The sequence below is a fragment of the Microtus oregoni genome, unplaced genomic scaffold (assembly GCF_018167655.1).
Source record: "Microtus oregoni isolate MIOR12 unplaced genomic scaffold, Mior012 000048F_ref0000485, whole genome shotgun sequence".
NCBI classification, from domain to species: Eukaryota; Metazoa; Chordata; class Mammalia; order Rodentia; family Cricetidae; genus Microtus; species Microtus oregoni.
The window spans coordinates 1,749,382-1,769,686 of NW_024543222.1; the positions used below are offsets into that span (position 1 = coordinate 1,749,382).

Sequence of the window (20,305 nt, forward strand, 5' to 3'; positions counted from 1 at the left end):
ACCGTATCTGGTTGCAGGTAAAGAACTTTTCCTTTACGGATCTCTAACTGTTCAGTGTGACTTCTCATGTCATGTATGTAACTCTACTGTGCCAGGCTTTTGTTTTTTTTTGTTTTTTTTGTGTGTGTGTGTGGGGGGGGGGAGGTTCTGGGGATTGAATTCACTACCTGTCAACTGAGCTGTTGACTCTGCCTCTAAGTCAGTGGTCCTCAACCTGTGGGTCATGTTGGGGGGTCGAACGACCCTTTCACAGGGGTTGCATATTAGGTATCCCACATATCAGATAACAGTATCCCACATAGCAAAATTACTGTTATGAAGTAGCAATAAAAATAATTTACAATCGACGGTCACCACGAAGGGGAACTGGGTTGCAGCACTAGGAAGGTTGAGAACCATTGTTCTAGGTATTGTTCCCCCGCACCCCCCCCCCAACACAGATGGGAAATCAAGCCTCGAGTAAGAGAAATATCTGAAGTAATAGGGTAATTAGGGCAAAGAAAGGATAAAAACCTAGATCTCATGCCAGGTGCCAGCTCCCACACAGGAAGCACAGGGAAGCAGTGATGGTACACCCAGGGCTAGCATCAGGCTTGGGGCAGCAAAAGTAGCGATTTATTGTATCCAGCTTAGAACAGTGGGTTTAGAGTAATCTCCAGCCAGGGGACAAAGAGTGGTTAGAGGACAAAAGAAATCAGTCTAAAGAAAGGGAGGATTCTGGGGCTGGAGCGAATGCTCAACAGTTAACAGCCCATACTTTTCTTAGAGTCCCAGAGTGTGGTCCCCAGGCCTCACAATAGGCAGCTCACAACCTAAGAGCTGCCTGTAATTCCAGTGCTAAGAGGGGATGGGACCTCCGACCTCCACGGGCAACTACACTCACATAGAAATAGACATAATTTAAAATAATAAAAATAAAGCTTTAAAAATTTAAGAAACCAGTGGTGACAAACACCTTTAATCCCAGCACTTGGGAGGCAGAGGCAGACGGATATCACCCTGGGATACAATGTTTCAGGACAGTCAGGGTGGTTACACAGAGAAACATTGTCTCGGAAAAAAATTAAGAGAACTTTTTTTCCTTTAGCTTAGAGGTCAAAAGATCCTGCGGAGGTTGTGAACCTCTGTGTGGGCGCTGGGAAGTCCTGGGCAAGAACAAGCCCTCTTAACCTCTGATCCATCTCTCTAGCTCTTAAGGGGGCATTTTTATAGCTAGGCATAAGCTAATAGGACTTTTTTGCTTGTTTTTCGAGACAGGGTTTCTCTGTATTTTTGGAGCCTGTCCTGGAACTCGCTCTATAGACCAGGCTGGCCTCGAGAACTCACAGAGATTTCCCCTGCCTCTGCTGGGATTAAAGGCGTGCGCCACCACCGCCTGGCAGGATTTTTTTTTTTCTTAGTGACAAGGTTCTCCTATGTGGTCCAGGATAACACATTCTCCATGATCCTCCAATCTCGGCCACTTAAAAAATGATGGACTAATTCTGGTTTATTTATTTATCTATAGGGAGATATTCATCCTGTATCCCCGGGGCGACGTGTAAGTCCTCATCACCCCCGCCTTCACGCCTCGGAACTGCAGTTAAACTGCATTTTCGTGCCACCACGCCTGGTTCTTGTAGTGACGAGTGAAACCTTGCGGCCTCATCCCAAGCCCTTGCTAGCTTTTTCACAAGGACACCAAGCAATGGTGAAATCATCAAAGACTCGGTCGCCAGCGCCACTCCGCAGAGCCCTCAGCACTCAGCGGAGCCGGCATCCAGCTTCCGCCCTTTCCCCGGTCCAGCCCACTGGGCCTGCGCACCCGCGGTGTCGGGCACGCAGCCGGAAGTGACGCCACCGCACCTACTCCGCGGGAACCATGCCAGGCCGCGGCAGAGCCTTTAGGCTGCCGGGCGCTTCCGGAACTTTGAGCTGTACGCGCTTGCGTCATCACGTAGACTGGCTGGGCTGCGGGACGGAGGGGTGACGTATGAGTCGTGACGAGAGAGGTGGGCGGGTCGAAGAGAGAAGAGTGTTCGGCGTTAGCCCCGCCTCTTAAAGCTAGCCGGACCTCTCCACGCGGCCTCAGAGCGCGCCCGCTGTGCGGCTCCTTTAAAGGCCGTGGTGACACGTGTGTGAGGCTCCGGAGGCCCGGATGGTGTGCGTGTGGGCCCGGCCCGGAGCGGACGCTCTCGCTGCGCCGGCCTTCCGCGGGCCCCTGAGAGGCCTGTGAGGTGGAGGTTGAGCCCGGCGGAGCGCAGGTGCGTCCGCGCGGCTAGGGACGAGGGCGGGCGGGAGGTGCGTGCCGTACCCGCGGGTCTTGGGGACTCCGGCGAAGGCTGACAGGTGCGTGGCCGGCGACGATGTCCGGGGCCGCGGGGAGGAGGACGGGGGATGCGAGCGGCGTAGGGAACACTGAGGAGGGATGGCGCGTGAGGAGCGTGGAGGAAGGAGGGATGCCGGAGACCGAGGACGGGACCGGTGATGGCGAGGGGCGCCTGCGAACCCCGGCGTGGCCAGAGAATTGCATCAGTCGCTCTGCATCCCGGGGTTCTTCCGGAACTTGGGGTCGCATGGTTCTGGGTGACCCTGAGGTTGCGCTCTCGGTGCGGGTGGTTCCTCAGAAGCTTCCCGGGGCTGCAGACCTCAGGGTAGCCAGGCAGAGCCAAAGCCGAGCTTGTAGCCTAGGGCGGTGACATATCTGTAGCGCGGATCCATACCGAATTGTTGTAATAGCAGGACCGCGTTCGAACCCAAATGCTCCTTGCTGCTTGTGAGTGTGTGTGCGCGCGCGTGCCTGCCTGCGTCTGGCGCATCCCTCAGGGATGGAGATGGTGGAACAGAATCTTAAAACAGACATACCCCGGCATCTGCATAGTCTGGCTTAGCGGTGGATGCCCAAGAGACGTGTAGTTCACCTGTGCCTGGTTCGACATGCTCTGCGGTGGGGAACCGGGGCGACCCCAGCCCTGTCTCCCTTCTCCCCCAGCATGTAATTGACCTTATAAGTCTTAAGGGAGGTTTTGGAAAACGTTTTAAAGAGAGAAAGGCTCTGTTTAAATGCTGCCTGTCTGAATGGAGGGGCCAGGCTTGAGCTCAGAACTGGGTATGCATATTGAGGGCACAGCGTAGCCTAGCCCTTAAGAGATCTGGGTAGGTGAGCGCATCCCTCAGCCTCAGCCACACTTGCTGTGCGTGCACGGCGGAGGGCTTGCGGAGAATCACAAGAGCATTTTTCTTAGTTCCTATATCACGCAGCTTTCTGCCATTACTTCACATTATCCTGACCAAGTGAACCAGAAGGTGCTTCTGGCAAATGACTTTTTTAACGTTCCCATTTGGTCATCCTTGGACCACAGTAGGCCAGGACAAAGGTCTCACCTCCCCGTGGGAAGGTCGGATTTTGGAAGTGATGTCAACGGAACTTTCAGAAGTCAGGCTGTCCTCCTTCTGCAGCTTGAGGACGTTCTATCGGGGGTATTGGCTAGATGGAAGGGACATTCTGAGGCATGCTGCATGAGAACCTGGGCATGGGGAGGGGAACCAAGACTGAGCAGTCATTAAGCCCATCGGTGGTGCATTGTGCTGTCCTTTGGATTTGCGTGTGTTTGGACAGATGGAAAATGCCTTTATATGATCAAGTTGACTGTGTGGAAATGGAAGAAAAGGTTTATAGTTAAAGTAAAATTTCATGACTATTTTCTTAAAAAGAAAATAACTGGCTAATGAAATCAAAAAAGTTTGAGGTTTTCATCCATCATTCCTATTGTCTCGTCATCCTTGGACATGATCTTCGGACTGGAGTTGCCCCGTGGGTTTGAGAAGCGTGACGATGGTGATGTAGAGTGGAGGACGGGGCCGTCGTGTTGTGGATTTAGTGGTGTGTTAGTACAGTTGTCCTTGGACTCTGAATTCAGAGCTTCTTAAGTCTTGCTCCTTAGCACAGGCTAGCCTTAAATGTTTGATCCTCTTGCGTCTGTTTCTTGAATGTTGGGGTTATGGGCATGCATCTCTGTGCCTGGCTTCCTTTCACCTTAGTGATGCCGCTTTCCTGGTAGAAGGTCATACATAGTTCACACAAGAAAGCGATTTATGGGGCCCGCGAAAGAAGCCAGTCGTGGGTGACAGTCTCACTGCTCATCCTCCAGGTGCTGGCACCCATTCTGGACTCTACACTTGGCAGTGTTGGTGACTGAGCAGGCTGAAGTCCAGGAAAGCACCTGCTGGGTCAGCTCCATCCCTCCCTTGAGAGCCTGATTCCCTGCTGCAGAGAAAAGCAGCAGCCGGCACAGACACCCCAGGTAAGCCCTGGACGCTGCCTCTTCTTTATTTCTTCCAGTGACCCGAACCTGGCAGTGGCTGGCCTGTGGGTGAAGGTCTTTGCGAGTCCCCACCACAGAAGGCTTTAGGACTGGTGCTTGCTTTGTTTTGTTATTTGTTTTGGGGTCTACCCGTGTAGCTGACTCCTGGATAGTCAGGGTAGTGGGTCTCATTTGTCTGATGAGAATGAGCAGTTCCAGGTCTGTATGTTTGTAAGTGTGGCTCTAGCAGCTAATGGCAGGCAGGATGGGGTATGGGTGACAGTCTGATGATGGCGGGGCTCATCTTTGTTGCGGTGTCTCTGCTGTTGTCCTGGCTGACTGTGCCTCTGTTAGGAGCTGCTGTGCAGCAGGCTTCCTGACTAATCCTTGTAGCCACCTCCCAGTTAACCATCTGAGCCTGGGCCTGTGTGGAGATAGAACACACAGGTCTGCCCTTGTGGAGCCTGGGTCCCTGTTGCCCACTCAGCTTTACTTCTCAAGCTCTTCAATCGGCAACAGATAGAGTGTGTGTGTGTGTGTGTGTGTGTGTCTGACTCATCTGGTTGAGACATAGTCATAGTCTGTAGCCCATGCCGGGCTAGAAGTCACAGTAGTCCTTCTGCTTCAACCTCCCAAGTGCTGGGAGGAAGGCAGCACTGAGCAGCATGCCCAGCTGAGAGAGCAAATCTGTATGTACGCTGCACCATGGAAATAGAATGGCTAAATGCAAGGTCAAAGTTCACAGCAGCTACATAAGAAAAATAAGAAAGGTAAAATTGATTTTTGTAATATATTTTATTTGAATCAGGCTATGTAAGATATTGACATTTCAGCATGTACCAGGTGAGAGATGGAGATGCCATGTGTCGTTTTCTTAAAGTAAACCATGGAAACCTGATGGTGACTCCCATAGCGTTCAGCCTGGACCAGGCTGTCCACATGCTTGGTATCGAATGTGGCCCCTGGCCTCTGTAGAAGAGCACAGAGAGGCCTGTGCAGACAAGCCTGGCCATCTGTCTTATGTTGATTCTCGTGTGAGTGTGCACATATGCTTGGTTTTTGTTTTGAGAGGGTCTCTCTGGGGCTGGAGATGTCTCTGGTTAGGAGCTTTGGCTGTTCTTCTAGAGAGAACTGGGTTCAATTCCCAGCACCAACATGGCAGTTCATAACTGTAACTCCAGTTCCAGGGGATCTGTTGTACCAGGCATGCATGTGTTGCACATATCTGTGTAGATAGGCAAGATACCCATATATGTAAAATAAAATAAATCTTGAGAGAGACAGACAGACACACTCTCACTGTGTAACCCTGGCTGGCCTGGAACTCTGTGTAAAGCAGGCTGATCTCCAATTCACTGAGATCCACAAGGATTTGCCTTCCAAGTTCTGGGATTAAAGGTTTGTGGACTATTCCCAGCCAACATTTCTTTTTTTAATATTTATTCTTAATTATACATAGTTGTTGGTGTACATGTGAATGCAAGTGCTTGTGAATTCTAGAAGAGGGTATTGGACGCCCTGGATCTGGCTATACGTGGTTGTGAGCTGCTTGGCCTGAGTGCTGGGAACTGCCACTTGGTCCTCTTCCAGAGCAGTGCATGCACTAAGTCGTCTCTACAACCCCCCTCCAATTCGTTTTTCACATTTGCTGCCTGAAACCAGAGCGTGTGAGAATATGCCGTCCACTGGTTTTTAAATAGTTTCGGGAAATAATGCCAGTGGTCACATGCAGCGCTGCTTGCTCTGCCTTTAGCTGCCCCTGTGCCTGTAGCTGTCCTGATGGCTGCTGAGTAGAAGGAGCAGGCAGAAGTCGTATACTTGCTCTGGGATGTAGCTGTTTATGGGTCTGGGGTTCTTCCCACCCCACAGGAATGCACCATGCCAATAGTCGATAAGCTGAAGGAGGCTCTTAAGCCTGGCCGCAAGGACTCAGCAGAGGATGGGGACCTGGGCAAGCTGCTGGCCGCCTCTGCCAAGAAGGTCCTTTTACAGAGGATTGAGTTTGAACCTGCCAGCAAGAGCTTCTCCTACCAGCTAGAGTCCTTGAAGAGCAAGTATGTGCTGCTGAACTCCAGGGCCGATGGAGCGAGTCGCCACAAGAGTGGAGATGAGCTACAGCCCAGGAAACCAGGTACTGGGGGCTGTGTTTTGGCCCAAGTGAGTAGCCCTGAGTTGGCAGCTGGAGTAGTTTTGGGCTTCCAGGAGTCAGTGGTCTGTCATAATAGCTGTTATGATACAGGGTGATCGGGAAGGATATCTGTGTACTTGCCCATTCCTTGAATGTGACCTCCTTCTTTAGTGAGGTCAGAAAGCAGGTCCAAGGGGCTAAGGAATGGCTCAGCCAATAAAAGCGTTAGCTGTATGAGTCTGCAGCTCAAGCCCACAGAAATGGCTGGATTGAGTGCTCTGGTATGCCTGTCACCCCAGCACCCCTGCAGAGAGAGGGGAGGAGGAGACCTGAGGATCAGCAGGAAGCTCATGGACAGCTCGCTTGGAGTGTGCGTGTGCGGGAGAAACAATTGGAGACACTCTGCCTCAGTGTGGGGGGAGGTGGAGAGTCGAATCCTAAAAGTTGTCCTCTGACCCCGACACACACACCATCTTACTCTCATGTATAGTATACCTACACACAGTTTCAGTGGGAAGAGAATGTGGGGGATGAAAATACAGATGTCGGGTGGGTTCCTTGGCGCACAGTATGGCACAGAGCTGGGACCCACTGCTTCTTCTCATCACAGGGGCCTTGAGCTCTGAAGTGAGCTTGGAAGGTCCCTGGGATGACCTGGTCTCATCTTTTTCTCTTCTAGGCACCGAGCGTGTGTCTGGAAGTGGAGGCGACGGAGTCCCTGCCCCACAGAAAGTGCTCTTCCCTATGGAGAGACTGTCGCTGAGGTGGGAGCGCGTTTTCCGCGTTGGGGCAGGGCTCCACAACCTGGGTAACACCTGCTTCCTGAACTCCACCATTCAGTGCTTGACCTACACACCGCCTCTGGCCAACTACCTGCTTTCCAAAGAGCACGCACGGAGCTGTGAGTGGGGCTTACAGTGGGCTTCGGTGTGAGTCACCTGAACCAGGCAGTCCCTCACTTTAACACCAGCTAGATAGACCCCTGTGTGTGAGGGGCTGTCTATCTGTCTGTCTGACAGTTAGACTGAAGCTAATGGGACATGGTGGTTGACACAGTGAGGGGAATTTGAATTTCATCTGCTATTGTATAGGCCATATGTGGGTCTCACTCAGGCAGGGTCATGCTCTTTAGAGAGAAGGGTTTTTGAAAGATGCCTCCTCACAGCATCTGTTCAACTATCTTGTGTGTGTGCTGAACCAATTTTGGGAACCAAACACGCCCCAAAGTAGAAATTAAAATCGGGTGAAGAAGCTGGAGTGGTGAGATTTACCAGAGCTAGCTCATGTTACTCCTTTAGTAGCTCTTCTAGTGAACACTAGCTTATGCTGAGGGGTTCTTAAACCTGGAGAAGCAAAACCCGTCCTGCCTTACTGATGAGCTGCTCTGAACGTGTTAGCTAATACGAAAGCATCTTGGGCAGCTTGAAATCATCTGGAGAACTGGGGTTCCTCCTGAGAGTACAGGCATTCTGTAGGAAAGCCTCCCACAGATGCTCAGCATGCTGCGAGAGCCTCTGCCTATCTGTGCCCCAGTTCTGCCACTAAACTTAGCTGGATCTTTAGAATGTTCTTTGGCTTTCTTCTGCCCCCTGTCCCTGCTTTACAGAAGAATACTGGCTTTTATACAGAATTGTAAGGATGAAATGAATTCTATCAGAGGCTTGGTCTTATATCACTTGGCACAGAGGGTGTGCTGTGGGTGTCTAGGTGGTCAGGTAGTCGCTATATTAGTGGAGTGAGAGGATGCTTGCCTGGAAAACTTGACGGTGATAACAAACCCTCTTAGAGTAGTAGAAGGGCCTTTCCCTTCTGATAGTTCACAGAAGGCGGCGGAGCATTATCCTAGGTAGTGACCTTGTAAGTATGTACTGTAAGGTACAGTCAAGCGTGGGTGGCCGCATTGCCACTCTGTAAGACTGCTAGAAAAGGAAAGTGCTCTAAAAACAGTATTCTAGTCAGACACAGCGGCTCACGCCTTTAATCTCAGCTCTTGGTAGGCAGAGGCAAGGGCATCCTGGTCTACACAGAGTTCCAGGCCAGCCCGGGCTACATAGTGAAGTTCTGTCTCAGAAAAGAAAAGAAAGAAAGGGGACTGGAGAGATACAGCTTAGCAGTTAAGAGCACAGGAGACCTGGGTTCAAGTCTCAGCACCCACATGGCAGCTCACAACTATCAGTAACTCCCAGGATCTGACACCCTCACACAGACATATATACAGGCAAAACACCAATACACATAAAATAAAATTAAAAAAATGAAAAAAAAAAGTGTTTCTGCATAAGTCACTAAACCCACATACGTGTATGTATTTTTTTGGAAAGAAAAACTTGTATCCAAAACCAACTCCAAGAACCCAACCTTAGCTGGAGCTGAATTAGTCTCATATAAAGTGACTCAGTGGCTCTTGCAGAGGACCTGGGTTCAATCCCCTGCACCTACATGGTGGCTCACAACCATTTGTAACTCTAGTTACCTGACACCCTCTTCTGTCGTCCAAAGGTAGCAGGTATACAGACGATATACAGACATACACACGGGCCAAATACTCATTAAACATAAAATAAAAAACAAATAAATCTTTTTAAAAAACAGTGCACATAAGTATATTTTATCTTCTGAACAAATCTTAGTAACATAATGTCCAGTGGGCAGGAAAGTCACAGAAAACACACAAGGGGTGTGTGTGTTTGTCAGTTCACATGCGCAAGCAGATGCAGAGGAACAGAAGTACATTGAATGTTCATCACTTTCTACCTTTTTTTTTGAGGAGGATTGCTCACTAAACCAGGATCTCACTGGGCTAGGATGGGTTAGCAAACTCCCAGGATCAGTCTGCCTGTCTCAGTGCCCTTCTGCAAGGCTGGGGTTTCAGGCCTAGGTGGCCATGCCCAGCATGAGTGTTGGAGCTTTGAAATCATGTCCTCTTGCTTTCAAAGGAAGCACTCTCCCTACTAAGCCTGTCCCCAGCTCATAGGTAATGAGATTTTAAAGAAAACAATGGCCAGGCAGTGGTGGCGCATGTCTTTAATCCCAGCACTTGGGAGGCAGAGACAGGCAGATCTCTATGTTCAACACTAGCCTGGTCTACAGAGCAAGTTTCAAGATAGCCAGGGCTACACAGAGAATCCCTGTTTCACTCAGGAAGAGAGAGAAAATAAAAAGTCACAGGTGGGAGGGCGGTGGCTAAAGTTAGGAGTCAGATCAGGCTGGATCAGAGGCAGGTGGATGGGATAGGTGTGGCGCTAACATGGCCTTGAGCTGCGCGATGAGCTCGAGAGTGTTCTGTTACTTAAAGGAGTGAGTGTGTCTGGGGTAGCACCCTTGTCCACGCTGGACAGGGTCACGGTTTAATCTCCACTGCTGCCAGAGTGTTCAGACTGTCGTCTTGACCTCATGGCCTTGGCAGTCAGATCCTCCTACCGAGCCTTACATAAGTGCTTTCTTCTGTTCTTTTCTTGTCCGCTCTTTCCCTGTAGAGTCCTCCATTTTTTGCTCGCTCCACAGGGGTCTTTTGAACCATTTTTCAGCTTTGTGGGTTGATTCAGTTAAGCGGTGATATAATCGAATCCTGGTTACCTAGTTAGCTGCAGTGTGGTTCGGCAGGCATGGCGTACCACAGCTGTGGTCTGTAGCCTCTGTGTGGGTCACCTGACTGTGAGCAGCACCTACTCACCCAGGAGCAGCCAGTGCTGCTGGTGAGGGGTCAATACACTGGTCTCAGCTACTGAGAGTAGCACTAATTGGTTTGGGTTGGATTTCGTGTGACAAGATTGGCCTGAAGCATCATGTTCAGGGTTTGTCTCATAGAATTGAAGGTGTACCTGCCAGCACAGCAGGCAGCTAGCCTGTGGCAGGCAGCCAAGGTTCAGAGGTGTAAGTGACCTCAGTCTTCACAAAGCTGACAGCTTCTTTTGTTACAGAAATTTCTCTTCTAGGTGTATTCCTTAGTGCATAAGGAGAAAAATGGCAGGTCCATTCATTGCAGTGGTGGTAGATGTGAAAAAGTGGGGTTTGTTGGGGTGGATACCATAAGTAGACTTGTCCATTTGTGGAATGTTCCAGCTGTAGAACCAGGGGAAAGAGCTGGGTGGGCAGCATGGATGTCAGGAAAGCAAATTGCAGGTGTATGGCACAGCCGGCACACCGCCGTGAGCCTGTTGACTTGTGGCCATGATGATACCGTTCGTATGTTACAGTGAGCAGGCACTGTATTGGGTCAAGGTACCTGTGGGGAAGGATTGTGGGGAGTTGGACTATGATAATCAGCGTTTCACTTACAGCCCCCCAAGACCGTTGAAGCAGGGTGGGGTCATGTTCTTTCTACATCTATTTTAAAAGTCAGTTTTAAGGCAGGAGTGTATCCTGTTCTAGTGCAGTGTTTAATGAGAAACTAGTCCGTTTATATAAGCATCAGGCTTGCTGGTCAGTAGCTTCTGTTGAACTTCTAGGCTGTCATACGTCGCCTGTGTTGCGTTCACCCTGCACGTGAAGTGAGGATGTCATTATGGGTTGTCTGGAAATTACTCACCCTAAAGTTGCTTCTTGCCCACTGTAGGTCACCAAGGAAGCTTCTGCATGCTGTGTGTCATGCAGAACCACATGGTCCAGGCCTTTGCCAACAGCGGCAATGCCATCAAGCCCGTTTCCTTCATCAGAGACCTGAAAAGTAAGAAAGGGTTTTGGTTGAGTATCTGTCTGCCAAGTACTGGCTCTGTGGTTGGAGGAAGTAGGAGAAAAACCATGGATGAAGTCTCAGGAATCCTTATGTATGGAAGGTCCCACATAATGGTGCAGACCCCAGCATGGTAGTTAGTATGTATACGTGTGCTCAGTGTTTCACTGAAGGAAGGCTTTCTCTGGGCACTGCTTGGAAGAATAGTTAGGCTTTTAGCCAGGTGGGAGGGCTGTGTCTGAAATTAAGACACAGGTGAGCATGAAAGCTGGGAGAGGGGTGAGGGAGATGTGCACTGATGTGCGCTGTAGAGACCCTGTCTTCTAGTCACATGGCACTCTGACATGATGCTGGCTTCTGTGAAAGTGGCCTCCAACAGTCAAGATACTTTTGCATCTTTCTCTTCTTCCTCCAGAGATCGCCCGGCACTTCCGCTTCGGGAACCAAGAGGACGCACACGAATTCCTGCGGTACACCATCGATGCCATGCAGAAGGCCTGCTTGAACGGCTATGCTAAGTATGTGTCTCACTTCCCTACACGTGCTACTTGGCTGAGGACACCTTCTTTATGTTGGGTGCAGCGCAGCATCCTTTTGAACACAGCCAGCCTCCCTCTAGCCATCCTCTGAGGTGTTTGTGTTGTTGCCCAAGTCTGACTACCTGGTGCTCTGCAGCCTGGGCCATTAAGCTCTGTTGGAGGGAGCTGCTCTAGAAAATTTCTTGAAGCTGGGCGGTGGTGGCACACGCCTTTAATCTCAGCACTTGAGAGGCAGAGGCAGGCAGATCTCAATGAGTTCAAATCCAGCCTGGTCTACAAAGTGGGCTCCAGGATAGCCAGGACTGTTTCACAGAGAAACCCTGTCTCAAAAAAAAAAAAAAAAAAAAAAAAAGCTTCAAAAGTTGACCTGTAGCCATGAACTTGTTCAGCCTCTCTAAAACCACGTCTTTACTTTGAAATAGAGAAGGCTCTCATTGGAAGTGGGGGCTCACACTTAGAGAAAGAAGGTAGGAAGATCACACTTAGAAATGAGGGAACTCACACTTAGAGGAGGAAGCAGGGGCTTCACACTTGGGGAAGGAATGGGGGACTCACTTCCATGAAAATGCAAAAGCATGGAGGAAAACAGCATGTGGAAAGCTATAATTATTTTTGGGGGGGGGCGAGGAAGGGGTTGAGACAAATTTTCTCTGTGTAGCTTTGGAGCCTGTCCTGGAACTCACTCTGTAGACCAGGCTGGCCTTGAACTCACAGAGATCAATCTGCCTCTGCCTCCTGAATGCTAGGTTTAAAGCTGTGCACCACCACCACCCAGCTGAAAAGTTATAATTCTTAAAGATCTTATTCTGTTTGATGCTAGATTATTTTCTCTTGTTTTTTTTTTTTTTTTTCAGTGTTTTAGTCAGGGTCTAACTGTCACCTAAACTGGCCTCTGGCCTCACGCTCTTGATCCTGCTGCCTCATTTCTCAGAGCAGGAGTCCAGAAGTGTAGTGCCTCACTTCACTGTTTTCCACATTTGAGAGTGTGGAACACGGCTGGTTACTCTGTGCAGCAGGTACTCCATGGCTGCCCAGTTTCTCATTCATAGAAGGTGGCATTAGCCTAAGACCCGGCTTTGTAACTGCATCCTTCTGGAATATCTGTGGAAGGTGATCTGTGCTACAGAAGTGGCTCTCACCTGTGACGTTGTTTGCTGTGGTCTCCTGTGCTGCAGTTCTGTGTTGCTGACTTAGCTTTGGAGGGTCTCTAGTTAGTTCTGTGACATTTACCACACAGTCTGGTGTTTTTCTGTCTTTAGGCCCAGGTCCACTTTCACTTGGACAGGTTCTCTCTGCAGTCTCCACTCAGAAAGGCTGTTCCTTTATTGTTTGTTTTCTTTATTTATTTTTAATTTGATTTGGATTTTGGTTTTCATTTTTGTAGACTAGGTTGGCCTTGAACTCAGAAATCTGCCTGCCTCTGCCTCCCAAGTGATAGGATTAAAGGTGTGTACCACCACAGCCCAGTTCTTTTTTTTTTTTTCCTTTGAGACAGTGTGGTGAGTAACCCTTGAACTCTTGATCCTTTTGCCTCTGCCCCCAAGTGCTGGAATTATGGTGTGCACCACCATGCCTTGGCACCTTTTATTTTTAATTTATTTTTATCATTTTATGAGTGTGTCTGTGGATGTATATCTCTGTGAGTGAGTATCATGTGTTGGTTCCCATGGAGGCCAGAGGAGTATGTCAGATCCTCTGGAGCTGGAGTTACAGGCAGTCGTGAGCCACATGGCATGGGTGCTGGGAACTGAGCCTTTTCTCCAACCCCAAATGAGATCTATGTTCTATCTTATTTTGTTTTTAGCATGTGTTTGTTTATTTAAAGTCTTCTCTTTAGGATGTTTCTTCTGTCTCTTGAGTGTCTCAGGCTGTTTAGGTCCCTTTAGACCCTGTTCACTCTTCTCCTTTGGCCTGGGGATGGTTTTTATTGACAGACAGAGTTGCCTGCAGAACGCCTATGTATAGATTGACGCTGCCTATGATTCTTTACTCCAGAGCCCATCTGTCTTTTGCCTGCACTGGGCAGTGTGCAGTGCACCTTCTTGCATTGATGATTTTTTTTTGGAGTGGCATATATGTCCCTGCCCTCCAGTGTCAAGATGCTAGTCTGTCGCTTGGCCTTCTTCAAGTGGTTTTGGAGCCTGCTGCCTCCACATCCTTCAGTTCTCACAGCCCTTGCCCTGGGCCAGGGTGGAGCTGCATTTGACTCTCTTCTCCAGCCCCTGAGCAGTAGCTGCTTCCGACTGAAGAGCTGTGGACCTACTAATACTGGCAGTTGATTATCCCTTTTTTTGATTAATAGTTGTAGTTCATATTTTTTTCATTGCCTATCATTGCCCAAAAACATTGGTTTCCAAAAGTTTTGGTGATAAGTGTTTAAAAGTTCACAGGAAAGCCTTGTACATCATCCGTTCAGAGGGCAGTGAACTGTGCAGCATGGGCTCTGGCTAGGTGCTGTCGGCCACAGGAGATGGCCTTGGGAGATCTCCACACTTCGTGCCACTCAGTGGTAGTGGCTGAGGATGTAACCTCTTGCCGAGAATAGAACCTGGGGGAGTCAGCGAGCAGCTGAGAGCTGGCCACACTCTCCTATTGCTGTCGTCTTCTGGACAATACTCCAGGCCTATCCCTAGTGTGGGAGGGTGGCTGTGGCAGGTCAACCAAGTAGAGTACTGAGGTAGAGGAACTGTGCCCGGCCAGGCAAAGAAGGTGTGTGGTTTAGTGCTGCCCAGGTATCAGGAAAAAGGAAGGGTATGGTGGCCCTCCTCTGGTCAAGGCTCCTGCTGTCATGTCCCTTCATGTGACAGCCAGTTAAGAATTATTACTGAGGGCTGGAGAGATGGCTCAGCGGTTAAGAGCATTGCCTGCTCTTCCAAAGGTCCTGAGTTCAATTCCCAGCAACCACATGGTGGCTCACAACCATTTGTAATGAGGTCTGGTGCCCTCTTCTGGCCTGCAGGCATACACATAGAAAGAATATTGTATACATAATAAATAAAAAATATTTAAAAAAAAAAAGAATTATTACTGAACCTGCAGCTTTAGCCTCCACAGCCCAGTGGAAGACATGGCAAGGGCCAATGCCATGGGTCCTAGGACTGGACCTGCCTCCCAGTCAAGGCTAGGGTCCTACAGAGAGTGGAAAGCAGGGATACTATTGGATGAAGATGCTGGGGTGTTCTGTGGGGTGGTCAAGTGGTTGTGAAAGTTGAAGGTGCTGTTGTGGGGTGGGGACCCAAGGAGACAGAGGTCTGATGAAGAGTTTAGGAATGCTGCTGGGGGCTGGAGTGGAGTAGGGCATCATCTGTCAGCTGGTGCTGACGAGGGTGGGATGCTGGCTGTGAATAGCATGCTTTGTTGTGCTGTGCTGTCCTCGTCATGGTTGTGGCTTCCTTTTAGGTTGGATCGGCAGACGCAGGCTACTACCCTGGTGCATCAGATCTTTGGAGGGTATCTCAGGTCCCGAGGTAAGCAGATGATCTGTACTTTGAGCCAGGAAGTCCTCAGCATTCCCAGACAGGTGGGGTGTGCCTCTAGCTGCAAGAGCGTGAGCTGGAGGTCCCAGGCCTTGTCTTTCTGACTGGCCACCCTTGCCCACCGCGGGTCTGTCCCCTGAGGGAGTTGGAGAAGCAGTGTGTGACGTGATGAGTTCTTTCATTGCTCTCAGTCCTTGGAGTGAGGCCTGTGTTCTGCTGCAGAGGGCTTGTCCACTGGCCTGTGGGAGTAGCCAGGCAGGCAAGGCCTGAAAAAAGAACTTGGCATGACCTGTATCTGTGTCTCCAGTTAAGGGACAGTCTCCTTTTGTGAGAGCTGAGTTTAATGTTGTAGACCTGTGGTTCTGGGTGTCTGGACCTGGGTGGTGCTCTGGTGGGTCCCAGCTTCCCACTGCCTCTGTGTTCTGTTGCAGTGAAGTGCTCTGTGTGCAAGAGCGTCTCAGACACATACGATCCCTACTTGGACATAGCGCTGGAGATTCGGGTATGCTTGGCAGTGATCTGTGTTCCTGGGGGTGACGAGGGTGAGAGGGAGGCCAGAGGGATCAACAGCAAGAAAGGTGTGGATCAGAATAGATGGGAATAAGGGCACTCGGCTCCCCTGTGTCCTCTGTTTGCAGCAGGGTGGTTTGCCTCTGCAGCACATAGCACGAATAAGCCAACATTTGTGACCCAAAGTTCCTTCACTCCATTTTTTAGCTTTCTCTGGTCACAGTACTGTTTTGTTTGCGGGGGGGGGGGGGGGAAGGGGGGGTAGGTCTTGTCTTTGCCTATGTAAATTCCTTCCTTTTAAAGAATAAAAAGTAAAACTTAGTTTTGTGTTCTGAGGCATCAATAGTGGCAGTGCCTCACACTGGGGCTTGAGGAGAGAACGCCTCTTTGCTGTCAGCCTATCCTTGCCTTTTCAGGGACCTTGAGTTTCTGAGCCACCCCAGCTGCAGTCACAGTGAAAGTGCCTGACTCATGATCTCACATGGCTGTCACCTGTCACCTCTAGAGAAGGGCACTGTCCGCTCCTTGCTTATCTGCTGGGGGTGGGGATGAGTTAGCAAGGCCAATATTTATGCAAGTCAGGTTTTATCACTTGCTGCCTCGGCCTGAAAAGACCTTAAATCTGGGATTTTGCGAGTCAGGTTTTTTCTCTTGATGCTCATTCTGTTCTGTTTTCGTCCTCCTCAGCAAGCTGCAAATATTGTGCGTGCTCTGGAACTTTTCGTGAAACCAGATGTGCTGAGTGGAGAGAACGCCTATATGTGTGCTAAGTAAGTGTCATCTGCTTATAAGAAAGTGACCGTCCGGAACACTATAAATAGTTGCCTGACCCTCCTCAGGGATGACCGCTGCTCACATTTCCTGAGTGGCCTTCATCTGGCTTATGGATGCGGCCTACCAGCAGCCTGAGGCCCATAACCGCTGCTCACCCAGCGCCTGTCCTTATGACATGTATTAGCGTGTTGAAGAATAGTACGCTGTTTTCCCTGTGTCTACCATGGAAACTGCGTCAAAGAGAGGCAAAAGGTCTGATCCGTAGTCCCCCTCAGTGGACGCAATGGAGAACCCTCCACCCTGCTGTCTTGATCTTAAATGAGACCTGTGTGCAGCTCCTGTTTTTAGGGGTCGGGTCATCCTTCTGTCTCAGCATGAACAGTTGTCCTCATGGGGGAGCTGGCACGGGGGTCATTTTAAAGCTGCAACCACCCAAAGTCCCTTCACTCCAGTTTTTAGTAGGTCACAGCACTGGTTTGTTTGGGGGGTAGTTTGTAATTTTGTTTTGTTTTTGACTTGGGCAGGATCTCCCTCTGTAGCCCTGACTGACTTCACACTCACAGATCCACTTGCCCCACCCCCTGAGTACTGGGATTGAAGGCCAGCAACATTGCATTGGGCTTTCATTTTTGTTTTGAGACCAGGTCTCACCATGTAGCCCTGGCTGTCCTGGAACTTTCTGTAGACCAGGCTAGCCTCATTCACAGAGATCCACTTCTCTGCTTCCTCAGTGCTGGGGATTAAAGTCCTGAGCCACCATGTCTGGCACATTGGGATTTTTAGGTTTTTTTTGCTTTTATCCCTCTTTAAATTTGCTTCCCCTGGCTTGGGATGAGATTGTCTTTCATCTCAGTTTCCTGTCCGTTTCTCATCTGGCTGTGTTGTGCCTCCACACTGGCCCTGTGTGCTTCCCATGTTTCACAAAGTCTCACCTCTCACTTAGGTTCCTGGTTGAGGGGTCTTCTTGCTTTGGGACTTGTGATTGTCTATCTTAGAGTGTGTGGGTTTGGCTTCAGATGCCTGTTGGCACAGGCGTTCCTGTTACTAAGGCAGCAGGACACCTGCCGAGCACACCAATAGCTTTTCCATTTGCTCTTGTAGGTGTAAGAAGAAGGTTCCAGCCAGCAAGCGTTTCACCATCCATAGAACATCCAATGTCCTAACTCTGTCCCTCAAGCGCTTTGCCAATTTCAGTGGGGGGAAGATCACCAAGGTGAGACACCCCGTTGATGTCCAGGTTGCTCTTGAGAAGAACAGGTCTAGGGATCTGCCCGTCTGTCTTTTAAATTTTTTTTAATTATTTATTTATTTTGGTTTCTCGAGACAGGGTTTCTCTGTAGCTTTGGAGCCTGTCCTGGCACTTGCTCTTTTGGACCGCTCTGTTCTCAAACTCACAGAGATCTGCCTGTCCTGCCTCCTGAGTGCAGGGTTTAAAGGCCTTCACCACCACCGCCCGGCTTAAATTTTATTTTAGTTTATTCTATGTGTATGAGTGTTTTTGCCTCGTTTATCTGTATATCACTTGTAAGCTTGGTGCCCTCAGAGGCCAGAAGGAGGTGTTAGATTCCCTTGGAAATGTAGTTACAGACGTTTGTGAGCCACCTGTGATGCAGGGAATTAAACCTGGGTCCTCTAAGAACAGCCAGTGCTCTTAACTGCGAGTCATCTCTCCAGTCCCTTAGACCCTTTTTTTCTCTTTTTTTTAATACAAGGTTTCTCTGTAGTTGTGGCTGTCCTCAGACTTAGAGATCCACCTACCTCTGGTATTTAAAGTGCTAGTATTAAAGGCATGTGACATTACCTAGCTATAGAAGTTGTATCAAGTCTTGAATCTCTAAGAGGATTTATTATAAAGAATTATCTAGGGTTGGTGAGATGGTTTAATGTGTAAAGGCACCTACCACTAAGACTGATGACCTGGACTTGATTCCTGGGACCTACTTGGTATAAAGAGAAAACTGACTCCTGAAACTTGCCATGCCGTATACATATACCCACATGTATGTGTGTGTGTGTGTGTGTGTGTACACATGTATACATACATACCCACATAGATAAAATGTAATGGAAAGAACTAAGCGTAGCCTCCTGAGCTGGGTAGTGCAGACATGGTTGGTGGGGAAAATGCCATGGCTGTGTCCTGAGGAACTTAGGTTTCCTGTGAGCCCTTCTTGGCAGTAGTTCGGAGAAGTTCAGTTTGTTTGAATCTGAAGACTGTATTATAACAAAGTTAGGTCAGGGCTATGAGCCCATTGTTTACATATTGGCTTATGAAATTTTGTCATAGAAAGACATAGAAAAAAACTGGGTCTGGCAGCCCTTGCCTGTCATCCCCAGCACCTGGGATGTGGAGATGGAAGGGCTGCGAGTTCACAGGCAGCCAGACATAGGGAGTTGGAGTCTCTCCTCGGACACACAGTGAAGATTGGTCAAGCAAACATTTCTGAGGCTATGGATATAAATAACCCATATTCTGCTGCAAGTTACTTAGCTTTTCTATTTTTAAACCAGGATGTTGGCTATCCCGAGTTCCTGAACATCCGCCCATACATGTCGCAGAGCAGTGGTGACCCTGTCATGTATGGGCTCTATGCTGTCCTGGTACACTCAGGCTACAGCTGCCACGCTGGGCACTACTACTGCTATGTGAAGGTGAGTGTTGACGCCTGAGCTCAGCTGTGGGCAGGTGAACTTGTGCCACCATCTGGGGCAAGTGACTAGTGCCCATAAAATCTAAACAAGGCCATTGTACTTTTTGTTTTGTTTTTTTCTGGGAAACAGCAGTCCTTTGCATCTGTCTTTTGTTCCTCCATTTTGTGAATGTATAGAAAAAATGAGTTTTACACCGTGGTCCTGGGGCCAGCAAAATGGCTCAGCAGGAAAATGGCTCACCGCCAAGCCTCACCACCTGAGTTCCATCCCAGGAACCCCCAGAGTGGGAGAACAGATTGACCTCCTTCAAGTTGTCCTCTGACTTCCACACTTGCTTGGCATGTGCACATGCCCCCCCCCCCAAATAAATAAATAAATAAATAAATAAATAAATAAAAATGTGAATTTTAGGAGGTCTTTTAAGGTTCATTAGTGGGTATGGTAAACGATGCCTTTGTAATTCCAGTATTCTGGAAGGTTGAGAGTTTGAGCTCAACTGAAAACACTGTGAGGCTCTGCCTTACACTTGAAGAGAAGTGTGCTTGTGGCCCATCTGTTGACTGCTGTTTTCTATAACCACCCCCTCCCACTGCTGCTCAGGCTAGCAATGGACAGTGGTACCAGATGAATGACTCCTTGGTCCATTCCAGCAATGTCAAGGTGGTTCTGAACCAGCAGGCCTACGTGCTCTTCTACCTGCGGTGAGTAGCCACCACCCTCCCTGGATTGTCCTGCTCTAGAGCGTGTTCTGCTTGAGCCAGGGTTCTCGGCAGCGCTTTCCTGTCTGTAAGCTCCTGGGGATTGGCTGGAGGGGGAATGCTTGAACAGACCATCTCTAGACACATGTAGGGAGCTTGTGTCCTGGGAAGGACCTTTCAACCAAGCCCTGCTAGTGGGTGGGTGAAAACTGGGTGACAGTGCGGGGAGGGTTCTGACTGCCTACAGCAGTGGGTAGGTAATTGTCACTTATGCTGTTACCTTAATGAGGCCTTTGCCTTGGTGTGACAGTAGCCTGGGCAACTTCCTCCAGTGAAGTGACCCATTTCACACTGGGGATAGGCATGCGGCAGATCTTAGGAAGGCACCAGCAGAGACTGGCTATCCCTGAGGTGTTCTTGTCACTTGGTGCCACTCTGCCACGTCTGGCAGATTTGGGGCTCTTTGGTTTTCTGGCTCCTGAGAATCTGCTCTAGAAGGGCTCTGTCCGAGGCTTCTGTCAAGCCTTAGAATGCAGAGGGCGCGGCGGGGGTTCTAGAAGACTGCTGGGACAC

General features: G+C 49.5%; 1 protein-coding gene across 6 annotated transcripts in view; it reads left to right on the forward strand.

Annotated features, from left to right (window-relative positions):
* The first annotated feature begins 2,115 nt into the window (after positions 1 to 2,115).
* The window catches only part of Usp36 (ubiquitin specific peptidase 36), a 31,594-nt gene continuing 13,404 nt past the window's right edge, over positions 2,116 to 20,305 (forward strand). For 2 of the 6 annotated variants that reach the window (XR_005972665.1, XM_041635927.1), the window contains exons 1-12: positions 2,116 to 2,243; positions 4,131 to 4,283; positions 6,153 to 6,414; positions 7,091 to 7,312; positions 10,967 to 11,077; positions 11,499 to 11,601; positions 15,022 to 15,089; positions 15,530 to 15,600; positions 16,296 to 16,378; positions 17,484 to 17,595; positions 18,894 to 19,034; positions 19,635 to 19,735. Coding sequence is in view for 5 of the 6 variants with exons in the window: in XM_041635927.1 (XP_041491861.1) it covers positions 6,162 to 6,414; positions 7,091 to 7,312; positions 10,967 to 11,077; positions 11,499 to 11,601; positions 15,022 to 15,089; positions 15,530 to 15,600; positions 16,296 to 16,378; positions 17,484 to 17,595; positions 18,894 to 19,034; positions 19,635 to 19,735 (1,265 nt within the window). In the remaining variant the exon portion in view is untranslated. Of the gene's footprint in view, positions 2,329 to 2,493; positions 2,589 to 2,681; positions 2,756 to 3,843; positions 3,863 to 4,130; positions 4,284 to 6,152; positions 6,415 to 7,090; positions 7,313 to 10,966; positions 11,078 to 11,498; positions 11,602 to 15,021; positions 15,090 to 15,529; positions 15,601 to 16,295; positions 16,379 to 17,483; positions 17,596 to 18,893; positions 19,035 to 19,634; positions 19,736 to 20,305 lie in introns of those variants that run through there. The other 4 variants (XM_041635928.1, XM_041635930.1, XM_041635929.1 and 1 more) reach the window with 4 other exon arrangements.